Source organism: Pteropus vampyrus, unplaced genomic scaffold (assembly GCF_000151845.1).
Source record: "Pteropus vampyrus isolate Shadow unplaced genomic scaffold, Pvam_2.0 Scaffold503, whole genome shotgun sequence".
NCBI lineage: Eukaryota > Metazoa > Chordata > Mammalia > Chiroptera > Pteropodidae > Pteropus > Pteropus vampyrus.
This window is the reverse complement of record NW_011889284.1, coordinates 395,280-410,342: the sequence shown is the minus strand read 5'-3', so window position 1 is coordinate 410,342 and position 15,063 is coordinate 395,280. Positions and strand designations below refer to the sequence as shown.

The window sequence follows — 15,063 nt, the reverse complement described above, 5'->3', positions numbered from 1 at the left end:
ACAGGAAGAAAAGTAGGTAAGATGGAGAAAGGATAAACAATTACAATTCTAGTCTTCTTTTCCCTTATTCTTCCCCCCAGTACCTCCGGTCCCCTTTCAGATCTCAGCTACTCATCCTTCCACTACTCATTTGCCTTCATTTCCAGTATCCTCGCACATGGTAGGCACTTATAAATGCTTTTTACATTGAGTCAAACTGTATCTGGTTATGCTCTCTGGCTGAACTTTGAGAGGAAGAAGCGCAAAGGGGGAAGGTGGACATTCCCCAGATCCTGAGCAAGGTTCTCCTACAGGACTGATTGCTAGGCAACAAATGGTTCTTAGACTTCAACTGGCACTGGAATCACCTGAAAGGCTCAGCAAAACTCGGATTGCTGGGCTCTACCACTGAATTTCTGATTCAATGGTGCCTGAGAATTTGCATTTCTAATATGTTCCCAGGTGATGCTGACCTTGCTACTAATCCTGGGACTACTGGTGGATCCCGAGAACCACTGTCTTAGGGAAGCACAGCCTCTCGCCTCAGTACTCACCATGGGGGCCTGTTTGATTCCAATTTTGTATAGTTTAGGAGGAAGAAACAGGTGGAAATTGAAAACATGTGACTCTTGCTGAGCCCTCTACTCCAATGGGTACAGGGATCTAAGAAACGCAGGGCAAGGATGAGCAGGCGTTGGTCTAAGACTGATTATCCATTCTATCTCTTTTTAAATAGTCCATTGACTCCATCCTTATTGAAAGTCACTTCCCAAAAACATGTTTTGCAGCAGCAAGGGAGCACTAGGAATTTCCTGTGGCGAGGCAGCGCCAGTGTGGGGAGGGGAGAGGCAGTACTGAGCGAGCGCCTTCCCTTGGCTCGGGCAGGGCCACGTGCCCCACCCCCTCGCTTGCACATGTCTCTGCCGCCACCGCCAGCAGCAGCCGGGCTGTTTATGAGCGAGTTGTTGTGGTAGAAATGGAGCAGGCTGCACATGCCCAGCCCATGTGACCCCGGCAGCCCGCGTGAGCCTCCAGCCGGCACAAACACACTCAGCCCTGTCCTCCTCTGGTCAGAGAAACAGGAGGAAAAATGGGGAAGGAGTGAAGGGCATTGGGTGCCCTTCTCCTTGTTTCCTGGCTCTTTATCCTGCTACTGTCTCCTTTTTGTCTCTCCTGAGGCATCAGGGGAACAAACGCCCAGGAAAGAAACATGGTTTCCCCAGAAATTTTCTCCCAGGCAGTCCCTTGGCAGTTTTACAACCCAGAGCCCTAGGCCCCAAATAAACAAAGGGTCTCCCCCAGCCAAGAGCACAGAATGGTCCATGCAGACCCTTGCTCAAGCTGATGGGTTAATGTTATCCTGGAGCCAAGATTTGGTTTCCCTCAACCCAGGCTTCTCAAATCAGGCTGCCTGGTCCCCTCTTTCTAGGAAGGAAGAAACCACACAGAGATGCAGCAAGTGCCCATTCCAGGATTAGCACAAGAGTTCAGGGATTTGTGGGGTCAAGGACAAGAAGCAAGGGTTCTTTCTGTAGCAGTGGTCTGTAGGGTTAGTGGACAGGAAGGGGAAAGTTCTGCCAACTAGGGATAGGGAGGGGCTGAGGATGGGGGGCAGGGAGGAGATCTGGAAGAACTTTACACTAACCCCAGTCCAGCTGGAGCACAAACAAGGGTACAAAAGACAAGCTCAGCCTTCATTCCTCATGGAAGTGTCCCCTCCCACCAGCCTGGCCCTCCAAGTCCCATAGAGTCCTTCTCTCAGCATTCTAACCCCAGACCCCCATGTCCAGCCCTCTGCTCAGGCCCCTGCCCATGACCCTGTTTCTGAGCAATCTTGTCTCTTGCTGGGATGTAAGACTGCTGGAGTCAGGCGGACAGTAGGTTAGCAGGAACAAGCAAATGAAATGAGCGAGCACGACCCACATTTCCTCATCGCACCAAAACTTCGCGGATCCTGCATTGCAGAGCTAGCGCTTTTTTTTTTTTTAATCTCCGCTGGTCCCCTACACATGTCTGCATTTTTGCAACCAGCACAGATTTTTTTTTTTCAGAGTGCAAACTGCGCATTCTAATGAGCCAATGCTCCTTCCTGTGGCATTGAAAATCTCTTTGGCAAATTGCTTCTCCCCCCACCCCCAATTTAGAAGGGGAGGGATCCCAAAATTGTCTTTCTCTCATTCCCCTGCCCCCTCTCCCAAGATACTGCAGTCTTTCCAGCCCAACTAACAGCTGCAGACAAGGGGAGAGGGATGAGAGGAGGGAAAATGAGCCTTGTTCCTTCTTTCCACACAGGCTGAGCTGGCAGGGCTGGGGTTGCTTTTTTCCTGGGCACCCCCCCTTCCCTCCTCATCCCAGCCAGTGTTTATGTAAGCCTCCCAGAAGCTACCCAGGGGCCTTTACGCTTGTCCCGGCCGAGGCTCCTCTGAAGTCCATCCTGCTCACGAGGACTGTCATGAGCCTCTGGCTTCCCCAGGCAACTGCATGGAGATCTATAGAGGCCCAGGGACTGGGGAGAGATGCTGGATAAGGAGAGGGTTTGAGCTAGAGCTTGGGGTATGAGGTGAAGACAAGAGGCAGGCACACAGGTAACCACTACCCCCATACATACACACATTCCCCTGTATCTCAGTCCTACGGAAGCTCAAGGACAGCCAATAGGCAAAAGCAGAGACCTGGAAGATGACACTACCAGTGGGTTCCAGCAGCAGCAGCATAGCAAAAGTTGGACAGGATGGCCTTGGCATAGCTTGTGCTGGATGCCATCACCCCCTAACCCAGGAGGAGGAACCCTATGCCAAAAAAGAGGGTGATTTGGGGCTTAGTCTTCCTCTGCCAAGGACAGTCCATGCTACCTCCTAGATCCTGTAATGCGGGTGGGATCCTGGGCTCTGAGAGGGGAACCCTTCTTCAGGTTCCTCAAAGTATTTGCTGAAGAAGCATTGGCCCAAGATGGTGGGTGGCTTTGGAAGGGCTGTTTTAGGATACACATCGCCTAAGCAATTGAATGGGGAAGTGGGATGTTGTTCCTTAGGGCTTTTAACACAACTTCTGTCTGTCCTTGGTGGCCTTCCACACTCTCATTGGGTCAATCTGTCCTTAATACATCCCCTGGAAAGAGGCACAATGGCTTTTTAAAGGGCCTGGACCTACCTGCCCCTCTCCTCTTGTCACCAGCTGCAGTCTGGGAGTCAGGGAGAGAAGAGAGTTCAGATGCCTGCTTTGGTTTCTCACCTCTGTAGCAGTCTATGTGGAAGTCTATTTGTTGCACCCTATTGTGGCCCTCTTCTACCTTTACAACCAGACAAGGGGAATGTAGGAGGGAGAGAAAAAGGAATTTAGGGAAGAGGAAATGTGGTTGGAATTAAAAGAGAGACTTTGGGAAGCTGAGTATGGCGTGGGCAGGAGCAAGGGGTGCTTCAGGCTCCTCTTCTTGGAGACACACCTCACTTCTCAGCACCATCATTGCTTAGGAAACATCAGGATGAGTCTGCTGCTCAGGCATTCCACTGGGAGTAATCATGCTCTCCAGGAAGGGCAGTCTTGCTGGTAGAAAAAGTTTTATCCTCAGGCCTAGGGTTGAATTCCCAACATTTGACATTTTCATTGTGCCGTTGGTAGTGATAATTTCAAGAGATAGCTGGGGAAGCTTTAGCCCCTCCAATAATCTCCATCAGTTCTGCCACCCTTTGATGCGACATCTTCTTAATCCTAAGGAAAGTACCATGCAAATATAGCTTCAAGAAATTGCCTAGTCTCTGAAGCATCCTGGGCAAGTTAATAAAAGTCTCTAAGTCTTGGATTCCCCATCTCTAAATTGAGAATGAAACCTACAGCATAGGGTTGTTGTGGATAGTAATTGAGGTAATGTGTATAACTCACTCAGCACAGGGCCTGACATACTGTTGGTATTTAGTATGTATTTGCTATTTGCTTTCCTTGGAAAAAGGAATAGTGAAGTAGAGATAGAATCTATGGAACCTAAAACACTTCCGTGGAACCCAGACCTGAATCATGCTTCATCTCCTCTCTCTCCATCTCCCCCTAACAACAAATTAGCTCAGACTTTAACTCTTCCTAAGACATCAAGGCTCTGGGAAGGTTAGGTAAAGCTTGCTGGCCTTTTAGAGAATAGGAAAAGGAGCTAAGAGGGTAGGGAATGAGTCTCATCCAGGCACATGGCTCGTTCCCTGATTCTGGGGCGTCCCCAGAGTTTTGTCCGAGGTTGTCCCAGGTTTGCATCACCTGGGCAGGCAGGTTTTTCTCCTGGGCAATGGTATGCTTGGTGAGAAAGGAGGGGGAAGGGAAGGCACTTACTGAAGTTTGACCTGGTTTCCAGCAAGGACCCACCCTCAGTCAGTCAGTCAATGTTGGCCCAAGATTTAGGCCACCCAGGATTTGTACAGGGCGTTGCCCTGTTATCCAGAACAATCTACTGACAAGGAGAATATATTTTGGATCAAATGCACACATCCACACGCACTCACACCATTCACACTTACATACCCATATATGTGGTCTCTCACGATCACAAACACACACTCTGGCTATAGCTTAGAGCTCTCAATCTCTTGCCTTTCTCTACTATATCTCTGCTGTACTCCCCAGCCCACAGAAACACAGGAGAATTAAAATATATTTGGAAACACACACACATGCATGCACAGGATCCAACCCTGCCCTTAAATGGTGAGGTCAGTCCCAGAATCCCAGACTCTGAGGAATCTAAGTAGAAGTGTGTAGAACATGGAGCCAGGGCTGTGTCTTGCTGAGCTGGGTCTTAGATGTATATCTGTTCAATACGGTTTCAATCCGAGTACTATTTATTAAGGGTCCAGTTCCTTGTTGGGCTGAATTTGGCTATGGGAGGAATGGTGTGTGTGTGTGTGTGTGTGTGTGTGTGTGTGTGTATGTGTGTAAACAAATGTCCAGCTGGCAAGAGAGGTGGGAGACTGGGTAAGATGCAACCTTAAGGTTAAGGTTGAGGTCAAAGAGAGGACAAAGCTAGACTCCCCAAGACAGAACAACTCAGCCTTTTCTCCCTCCCTTTGGTGGCTCTGGGTCCCATAGTCTCTGTCCTTCTCCCAGCAGCTGTGGGCAGAGAGTGGAGCCGGGTAGAAAGACTAGAAGCTTCTAAAGCCAAGAGAGAGTCGTGCCTCTTCATTATCCTTTATCCTTCTCTCCAGTTGCAGAAGATCCCAAAGTTAGTTACTTCTTCGTCATGGAGAAAAGGTGGGCCCTCTAAGGAGTGCAGAGGAAGGAGTAAGCAGAAGTAACTCCCCTTCTTTGCCTCCTCTCTCCCACCCTCCACCTTCATATCTTACACAGACTAAAACAACCCAGCTTCTTGCCAAGAGTTAGGCTGACTGAATTTCAGCTCTAGCTGCCTCTGCTTCCTCCTCCCTCTCACTTGCTGCAACTCAGAAAAGGAGTCTTGACCCTTGGACCTCCTCCTATAGGAATAAACACCAGCAAGTAGAACAGGGGGTAGGCAGGATCACCAGGGCAGTGAATAGAGCTGTGGGCCTTGGGGAGGATCCAGGGCAACAAAAGGGAGTGTGCCAGTGGTGGTGGTGGGGCCGGTGGAGAGCTAGAGGTCATGCCAAGGGCCCTGATTTTGAGTCCAGCCTTGGCAGATCCCTGGCTCTGGCCCTGGCTCTGATGGAGAGTCAGGAAGGACGCAGAGAGCATAAGTGCCAGACATGGCAGCTCGCCTCCCAATTTTCCCTCCAGAGCCCAGGGGCAGGATGGAGAGGAGATGGAGGCTGAGTTCTGAACCAAGTTTTCCTGAAAAGCCTCTTTCCTTGTTTGTCCTAGCCCCTCCCAGTCCCTCCCACGCTCTGCTGCAGCTTCCCAGCTCTAGACCACAGGGCCAGGGCAGGACAAGGAAGAGCCCAATGCCCTCTCTCTCCCATTTTTCTTGAGGGTAAGGGAACAAAGCTAAAGCCCCAATCATTCTAGGCAACATATTCTCGGGAGCCTGTCTTCTACTGGAAATCAAAGTCTACTGGGATCAGTGATCAGGCCAGCTGCCCAACTACTACCCCTTCAGTCAACCTCAATGTCTTCTCAGCTTACTCACTTCCTACTACCCAGCTTACTCCTTCTTTGGTACCACCGTCCTCCTTTCCTTTACCTCTTTGGCAGCTGTCATGTTTTCAGGCATTCAGATGCTGCCCCAGGAGCTGCCTGTGAACAAGTAGAGAAGCGGGTAGGGGGAAAACCTCTCTAGAAGCACTGGGACTGAGAAGGAATTAGCAGGAAGCAGCAGGTGGCCCATGATCATTTGGCTGCTTGAAAAAAGAGACTCTTACCTCTCCCAAGTCCTCAAACAGGATAGACCTCTACTTGAGACCTATTTTTACCAATGGGGCAATTGTTGCTAACCCCTGTGGAGTTTCACTTGCACACCTGCCCATCTCCTGATGTTTAAGGTGGGCAGATGAAACTAGCAATGCATGTCTGACCTTGGGCCAGTCACTTCTAAGCCTCATTTTCCTCATCAGTAAAGGAGGGAGGGTTAAGACTCTGGGTGTTCCCTTCTAAATTACCTTCTGTGGAATCTACAGGCTACTCTCAAGCACTGGGAGTTGTGGGAGTAGGGGTGTCACTGTGCTCCCAGACTACTGCCTCACCTCTGGCCCCATTACTTTAGGACCTCAAAGCACTTTCACCATAAAGTTCCCCTCCCTTATCTTTTTTATTTCTCAAACAAAGGGAAATGACTCACCCCAAAGTCACCTCGAATGGGTGGAGTGGTGTCACAAAAGCAAACAGGGAGTCCCTAGGGGCATCCTCACCCCCATGACAACTCCTTTCCCTAGGGGTGCTCTCCCTAAGGAGAATAGAAGGGGGAAGGGGTCACATTTCCATTCTGTCTCAGGACTTGGCCCTGCAGCAAAAGTTCAGCTTAAGCTACTGACTCCGGAGAGATCTCCCTCCTCTCCTTGTCTTCTCTCCCCTTGTTACCAGTAACCTCAAGAGGAGGTCAGTTCTGCAATCACGTGAAGCTCTCACGTTTGCAAGGTTTGCAGAAAAGGCCTATTAGCTTTGATCTCCCAGAGAGCAGTCAAGCTTGCCAGTCCCTCCCCAGGAATTCACATGCCTCTGCCATACAGGCTTTCCAAACACGCCACCCTGACTCTTCAGCGCACCCCACCCACTCTGCTCTCAGCTCCTCCCCGGTCCCAGCAAGAGCCTTTTACAAGGCAGAAAGGGAGAAATACACGCAGTCCGCACTTTGCCAGTGAACTACAAATCCCGGCAGCCTTGGCGTTACGCAGGCGCACAGAGCTCAACGTGCCTGCTGCTGGAAAAGTGTGTCACTGGGGCACGAGGCGCTCCCTGGGATCACATGGTACCTGCTCCAGTGCCGCGTGCGGCCCGGGAACCCTGGGTTGCTGGCGCCTGCGCAGAGCCCTCTGTCCCAGGGAAAAAGGCTGGGGCAAAAGGCGGCGGAGATTGGCAGAGTGAAATATTGCTGCCGAGGGAACGTAGCAGGGCACACGTCTCGCTTCTTTGCGTCTGGGTGCCCCGTTTTTCCTCATCACCTACTTACTTCCTGACTGCAACCTCTCTCCCTCTGGGACTTTTACACCAGGAGCTCCAGATTCGTTACCCTGCAGCGCGGCGGAGCCGTCGGGCAGTGACACCCGGTGCACTGCAGAGACCCGACCCTCCGTGCTACCTTCTAGCCAGAACTGCCGCAGGCTGATTTCCCCCTGGTTCCCCTCCCCCACACACTCTCTGCTCTTCCCATGCAAAGCAGACCTCCGTTGCCTCAGCGTCCTCCCCTTCTGCAGGGCTGCAGTCCGGCCACCACAAGACCTTGCTGCAGTGTGCCTCTGATCCTGATCGTGAGCCTCGGGGTCCACTCTCCGCCCTCAGCCAGTGCCCAGGGGGCGACAGCGGCAATTGCAATCTCCAGTTTGTGTCAAAGTCCAGTTTGAATGACCGCTTTCAGCTGGTGAAGACATGACGACCCTGGACTCCAACAATAACACAGGTACTGAGATTTCTTTACTACCATCATCTTTTCTCTATCACTGTCTTAGAACAAGAGGAACTTTATAAGGGACTGGGGATTCCCTTGGCCCGCGGATTTGCTAATGTGATGGGGGCCATAGGCTGGGATTTCTAGAGCGGGTTGTTCGGCCTGAGAATGCTCCCGGAGGCACCCTACCACCACCCCTCAGAATCCCAAAGCTCCTTTTAGCCTGAAGGACTGGTATTCCGGGCAGGAGGAAATGGAGAGAGGGTACGTGTGGGGAGATGAACAATTCAGAGGGACTGGGAGCTTTAGAGCAGTCCCCCCAAACGCCCCCATCTGTCCATCCACCCCCTGCAGCAGTGGCATGCCTGGCCTTCTCGGAAAGAAGGCCCTCTCCTGTCTTCCTCTTCCCCTAGTTTCTGCAGGCTGGAAGGAACCTAAGAAGCGGTGGAGTGATCGGGACTCCAAGGCAGGAGGGGGTGGGAGAATGGGTCGATCTCACTGGGGAATCCTCAGTGACAGTAGGGAGCGGCACTAGAGGAGCTAGGAGAGTGGCTCTTGGCCCCAGGGAGGACACCCACAGCGCCCTGGCGGCCGGGAGGGCTCACATGGCTGCGGAGCCGGGCCCACGTGCTGCGTTTGTTTTCATTCAGCAGAAGCCGTGGCTGCCACCTCATTGGTCGTTGCCACCCGGCCCCGTTACATAATGAGCTCCGCCCTCCGGTCGCCCCGGCAACGCGTGTTCCCTTCTCTCCTCCCCTCAGTGGTCCCAGCCCATCTCGGATTCGGGGCCCAGCCCAGGACCCGGTCGCGGAGGAGGGGTGGGACGGGGGCGGGGCTACTGCTCGGGATTGACGGGAAGCGGAGAGGGCGGGCCCTCGAGTTCCGGGGTTCCTCGTTGGAGAGCCACGTGCAAGAGGCACACGTGGAGCGGGGACGTGAGGCCGGCTGAGGGCTCGGCTCCCGCCCCGCCCCGCCCCGCCGAAATCTGGGTGAAGCTGGGCTGACTCACCGCCCCCGCCTGCCTCCTTTTCCTGTCCGCCTTCCCCGGGTCCTCCCCCTCCCCCATCGCTGAAGCAGAGTAAGATGCAGCCATCCCTGACCTCGCGTGGCCTCATGTTTACACTCCTAAAAGGGACCTCACATTTAGCCACCCTTCTCACTTTATTCTGTTTGCACCTATTCACTGCACTGCCTTTAGGCTAAACTTTTCTACATTCCAAATTCTTTCTGTTCCCCAAGCACCTCTTTCCTTAGTCCTGCAAACATTATCTTACACCCCGCTCCCACCAAACAAGCTGCAATTTGCCTCCTAAAGACTTCCCCCAAAACAACCACATCCCAGAATCATAGCTAAAAGAATATTAAGTCTCTCACCTTTTTGTTTGTTTCACATAAAGGAAAACTGAGACCCAGAGAGGGGAGTTGATTTTCTCTAGGTCACAAATCAAGTTGGTTGTGACATACCTAGATCTAGAACTAGACTCTTTTGAGCATGCCCCTCGCTTCCATGTTAGAAGTCTCTTAATGAGTCTTCTCTTTAGAAGATGAGAGAACTAGGTCAAGTTCATTTACCACCAAAAAGATATCCTATCCCCTCACATTAGCCTTGAAACTGTAGGAGCTGATTTGTTGTGCAACTATTTTATAGGGAGCTGTGTTCACCCTGACCAACCTTGAGCTATTTTAGGGTTGCCCTGCCCAGCTTAGTGTGTGTCAGTGGGTGAGCAAAACATGTGCCTCTGGAGACACGGTAGCATGGCCTGTGTCTGCTCACACGTGTTCTGGGATCCTCCCTTCTCCCACCCCTCCCATGGCAGGCCAAACTAGGTGCTTGGCAAAGGTGTGGCAGGCAGGTCACCTTTTTCTCCTGCTGATACCACGAGAACATGGCCACCTGGTTGGCTGTGTAACCAGAGGGCCAAAGTCCCTGAGTGACCAGAGAGCCAAGGTCATTGTCACCAGGCTGAGAGATCTGGAAGAGGAAATTCTAAAGCCCTGGGCTGGACAATTTGTCCTTCACATCCACCTCCTGCAACTCGCACTGCTAAGTCTTTCCTGGACTCAAGAAGACTCCACTCTGATTCTCATTATTGGAGGCCAGGGGAACCGGACTAGGCAGGTTCAGTACCTTTGGTACCTTTGGAGAATACATCTTCCAGTTTTGGGGGAATGTGACTATCTTACTCTTGTAAAATTTCCGCTCTCTTCACTCTTGGCTGGCTGCCCCTCCATGGTCTCATCCCTGGAATGGTCTTGGTGTTAAAATCAGCAGCTGTTTATTTTGGAAGCCTGGGCCTTATGAATGGGTCTCAGCTGCTCATCCCATCCTCACGTCTGTTGCTGACGACTAAGTTATTAGCTGTAGTCAGTATTCCTAAGGAAGGCATCCAGGGCAGGGGGCACATATGTGAGATGCCTAGAGGTGTCATGCCTTTAGGGAAGTACCTGACATCCAAGGCAGAAGCCGAATGTACCCTGCAAAGGGTCATGGGTTTGGTTCCTATGCTATATTTAGCACGTGTTGGGGAGTTGCTTATTGTGGCACTTCTGGGGACTCCAAGATTAGGGGCTCCACATGATTAACTTCTGAGTGTCCTGCAGCATTTGGGGAAGGTAAATGGAGAATGAGTAGGCTGCTGCCCTAGAACTGCAGATATATGGCAGCTGACACCCCCTTCCCTTGTGTTCTCCTGCCAGGTGGCGTCATCACCTACATTGGCTCCAGTGGCTCTTCCCCGAATCGCACCAGCCCTGAGTCTCTCTACAGTGACAGCTCGAATGGCAGTTTCCAGTCCCTGACCCAAGGCTGCCCCACCTACTTCCCACCATCACCCACTGGCTCCCTCACCCAGGACCCAGCTCGTTCCTTTGGGAGCATTCCACCAAGCTTGAGTGATGATGGCTCTCCTTCTTCTTCTTCGTCGTCCTCCTCCTCTTCCTCTTCCTCCTTCTATAATGGGAGCCCCTCAGGGGGTCTACAAATGGCCCTGGAAGACTGCAGCCGAGTGTCCCCCAGCAAGAGCACCAACAACATCACCAGTGAGTACATTTCTAGCTGATCTCGGGGAAAGGAAGGCAGCCAGGTCTCGGTTGGGTTTGGGGTTGGGGTTGGAATGACAGAATTAATCCCAGGGCCTACTCTGGCCTCAGAGATTTCTCCTAGAGTTGCGCTAGCCCCTGTCTAGCCCAATCTTGTCATTTAAGTGTCCCCTAGATACTGGAGCTCCTCCACAGCATTTCTCCCAGAATCTCCTGCCTGGAAAATCTGGCCCCTCAGGAAGCCCTCCTACTCACCTGCTGCCCCTCTCTTCCCACAGAGCTCAATGGCATGGTGCTACTGTGTAAAGTGTGTGGGGACGTTGCCTCAGGCTTCCACTATGGCGTGCATGCCTGTGAGGGCTGCAAGGTGAGGCAGGTTGGGGATAAGGGCAGGGGCAGGTGATGCCCTCGCCCAGGACACATAGGTCTGGTCTAGACAGAGTGTTTACTAGCTGCCCCTGCCCTCCAGGGCTTTTTCCGTCGGAGTATCCAGCAGAACATCCAGTACAAAAGGTGTCTGAAAAATGAGAACTGCTCCATCGTCCGAATCAATCGCAATCGCTGCCAGCAGTGTCGCTTCAAGAAGTGTCTCTCCGTGGGCATGTCCCGAGATGGTGAGACAGGACTGTTGCCCCACAAGCATTCCCATGCTCTCCCACTTCCTTCCACCCAGTTTCTAAATTAATCCCTCTCTCAAAAAAATCCCAAACCGAAACATCATCATACCGTGAGCCTCATTTTCATAGGGGATGCCCATGAAACACACTTCTTTCCCATCAGTCCCTCTGGTCACCTACCACAGTCCCTACTTGGAAAACCCCTTTGGTGGGCGTGGCTTTGCTGGTTATAGTTTTGATGTGGAACTCCAAGCCTTCAGGGTCTTGCCCTTTCAGGAGGAAGGAAGGAAGAGAAGCATGTGTGTGTATGAGAACTTCCTGACACTGCTCTCATCCTGTCACAGCTGTGCGTTTTGGGCGCATCCCCAAACGAGAGAAGCAGCGGATGCTTGCTGAGATGCAGAGCGCTATGAACCTGGCCAACAACCAATTGAGCAGCCAGTGCCCACTGGAGACCTCGCCCGCCCAGCACCAGACCCCAGGCCCCGTGGGCCCCTCACCACCCCCAGCTCCGGCCCCCTCACCCCTGGTGGGCTTCTCCCAGTTCCCACAACAGCTGACGCCTCCCAGATCCCCAAGTCCTGAGCCCACAGTGGAAGATGTGATATCCCAGGTGGCCCGGGCCCACCGAGAGATCTTCACCTATGCCCATGACAAGCTGGGCACCTCACCTGGCAACTTTAATGCCAACCATGCATCGGGCAGCCCTCCGACCACCACCCCACATCGCTGGGAAAGTCAGAGCTGCCTGCCTATCCCCAATGACAACAACATCATGGCTGCCCATCGTCATAATGAGGCCCTGAACGGTTTACGCCAGACTCCCTCCTCCTACCCTCCCACTTGGCCCCCTGGCCCTGGCCACCACAGCTGCCACCAGCCCAACAGCAATGGGCACCGTCTATGCCCCACCCACGTATATCCAGCCCCAGAAGGCGAAGCACCTGCCAATAGTCCTCGGCAGGGCAACTCCAAGAACGTTCTACTGGTGAGGGCACTGGGGGTGAGGTGGGCAGCGGGCCTGGAAGACTGGATTTAGCTTAGGGCAGCTGGGTGTGCCTGGAGGCTAACGCAGGGATATCCTCTCCCCAGGGTTAGGATGCTCAGCCTTGCAGCAAGGGCTCTGCCTGGGAATCCCTGATCTCAACCTGGCACTTGATTGCTCTTTCGCCTGAAATACCCATTCTTCAGGTCTATAGCCCCTCACTCTGGCAGAGTGTAGGGCCTAGACCTGCTGGGGGAGCCCATCTGAACTAGCCTCGTTGATACTCCCTTCCCCAAATCTCTTTCTCCTCCAGGCATGTCCAATGAACATGTACCCGCACGGACGCAGTGGGCGAACTGTCCAAGAGATCTGGGAAGATTTCTCCATGAGCTTCACACCCGCTGTGCGGGAGGTGGTAGAGTTTGCCAAGCATATCCCCGGCTTCCGTGATCTTTCTCAGCATGACCAGGTCACCCTGCTTAAGGCTGGCACCTTTGAGGTGAGTGACCTTTTGTGCTCTCTGCTCTTGACCTTGGGAAGCATCCAGCAGAAAGGCTTGGTGTCTGGGGCAGGCAGGGGCTCTGAAAGTCTTTGGAAACCCAGTAACTTTGTCTTTATAGACTCTGACTGATGAGGAGGGGGCAGAATGCCTCCCATTCCTGCCTCAGGATGGCTGGGACTTCTGTCCTCTCAGCTGGAGTATAATCACATTCCATTGCCTTAAAATAACACCTTAGGGCACATTGCTACCCTTATTCTAGGCCTGAGCAAATTAGTTTTGGTGAAGTGTCTTGCCCAAGGTCACAGACAGTGATAAAGCTGAGACTCAGATTCAGGCCTGTTGGATTCCAAAGCCAGTGGGATGTTCCCCATCTTTCTACCTGTCCCGCCCCCCACCATTACCCATTCTGAAACTACCCCCCCTCTTGACTGAGAAATCTAAGGTAGCACCAGTAAACCCTTCGGAAACCTTTAGGGGTGATTTGGCAAGTGCTCCTGCCACCCCACCCAGGATGACTGGCCTCCCTTTAGGTGCTGATGGTGCGCTTTGCATCGCTGTTCAACGTGAAGGACCAGACAGTGATGTTCCTGAGCCGCACCACCTACAGCCTGCAGGAGCTCGGTGCCATGGGCATGGGAGACCTGCTCAATGCCATGTTCGACTTCAGTGAGAAGCTCAACTCCCTGGCGCTTACCGAGGAGGAGCTGGGCCTCTTCACCGCGGTGGTGCTCGTCTCTGCAGGTAGGTCAAGCTCTCGCCTGAGCCTGACCCTGGGGAGGAGGCGGACGCAGTTCAATTCAACACACCTTTTATGGAGTACCTACTCTATGCCAGGCCCTGTGCCGGGCACTGGGGATACAGACATGATTCAGACACAGTCTAGCTTGGGAGACAGACTCATGCCCAACTAATTATAAAACAGTGAGATAAGTGTCACAGTAGAAGCATGAACCAAGGGCTTTGGAAGCACAACTATTTCTGCCTGGGGAGCTGGGGAAGGAGGTGACACTTGAGTGGGGCCTCAAAGGACAAGTAAGATATTGCCAGGTGGGGGGTGGGGTAGGGGGTAAGGGCATCCAGGCAGAGGGAACTACAGAGCAAAAAGCAAGGGAGCCTGGGTATGTTTGGCCTGTTCGGGGAAGGAGAGTGGCCTTGTGGGGATGGGAGGTGACCAGCCTTGCTGAGCCCATGCTCCCAGCTCTCGGGCACCTCCTGCTCCGGGGCAGAGGCCTGGGAGGAGGAGTTGTGCTCTCCTCCTCCTTCCACCTTGGCTCTATGGGGGGCTTCGGGGAGAGGCTGCATGGCCCGCCGCGTCCTCCTCGCAGACCTCGGGTTCCTCGTCAGAGGAGCTCAGGGAGCCTGCCTCACTGCTGTCGTCTTCCCCACAGACCGCTCGGGCATGGAGAATTCCGCTTCGGTGGAGCAGCTCCAGGAGACGCTGCTGCGGGCTCTTCGGGCTCTGGTGCTGAAGAACCGGCCCTCGGAGACTTCCCGCTTCACCAAGCTGCTGCTCAAGCTGCCGGACCTGCGGACCCTGAACAACATGCATTCCGAGAAGCTGCTGTCCTTCCGGGTGGACGCCCAGTGACCCGCCCGGCCGGCCTTCTGCCGCTGCCCCCTTGTACAGAATCGAACTCTGCACTTCTCTCTCCTTTACGAGACGAAAAGGAAAAGCAAACCAGAATCTTATTTATATTGTTATAAAATATTCCAAGATGAGCCTCTGGCCCCCCCGAGCCTTCTTGTAAATACCTGCCTCCCTCCCCCATCACTGAACCTCCCAGCCTCCCCTATTTAAACCACTCTCCCCCCTCTTTTTCTCTAGCCCCCGATTTGTTCTATTCCTGTCTCAAATTCAATAGTTCACAGCTGAGCTGGCTTCTGTGGTGTGTGCTCGTTGTGGGGGTGGGGTGGAAATATTGCCAAGGCTGGGGGCACACCTCTCCATCTG

The 15,063-nt window shown here is 53.1% G+C and overlaps 1 protein-coding gene across 1 annotated transcript; it reads left to right on the top strand.

Annotated features, from left to right (window-relative positions):
• The first annotated feature begins 7,293 nt into the window (after positions 1-7,293).
• Positions 7,294-14,985, top strand: NR1D1 (nuclear receptor subfamily 1 group D member 1). The gene is made up of 8 exons (XM_011383049.2): positions 7,294-7,981; positions 10,667-11,008; positions 11,287-11,375; positions 11,478-11,622; positions 11,970-12,613; positions 12,924-13,109; positions 13,643-13,853; positions 14,501-14,985. Exons 1-8 carry the CDS (start codon positions 7,951-7,953, stop codon positions 14,698-14,700), a joined length of 1,848 nt encoding a protein of 615 aa, XP_011381351.1. The 5' UTR covers positions 7,294-7,950; the 3' UTR covers positions 14,701-14,985.
• Positions 14,986-15,063: the final 78 nt, after the last annotated feature.

Coding starts and splice junctions, on each gene's coding strand:
- NR1D1 (XM_011383049.2), top strand. CDS start 7,951: ATGACGACCCTGGACTCCAACAATAACACAG. Junction 12,614..12,923: donor ACTCCAAGAACGTTCTACTG/GTGAGGGCACTG, acceptor TTTCTCCTCCAG/GCATGTCCAATGAACATGTA. Junction 13,110..13,642: donor TTAAGGCTGGCACCTTTGAG/GTGAGTGACCTT, acceptor GCCTCCCTTTAG/GTGCTGATGGTGCGCTTTGC.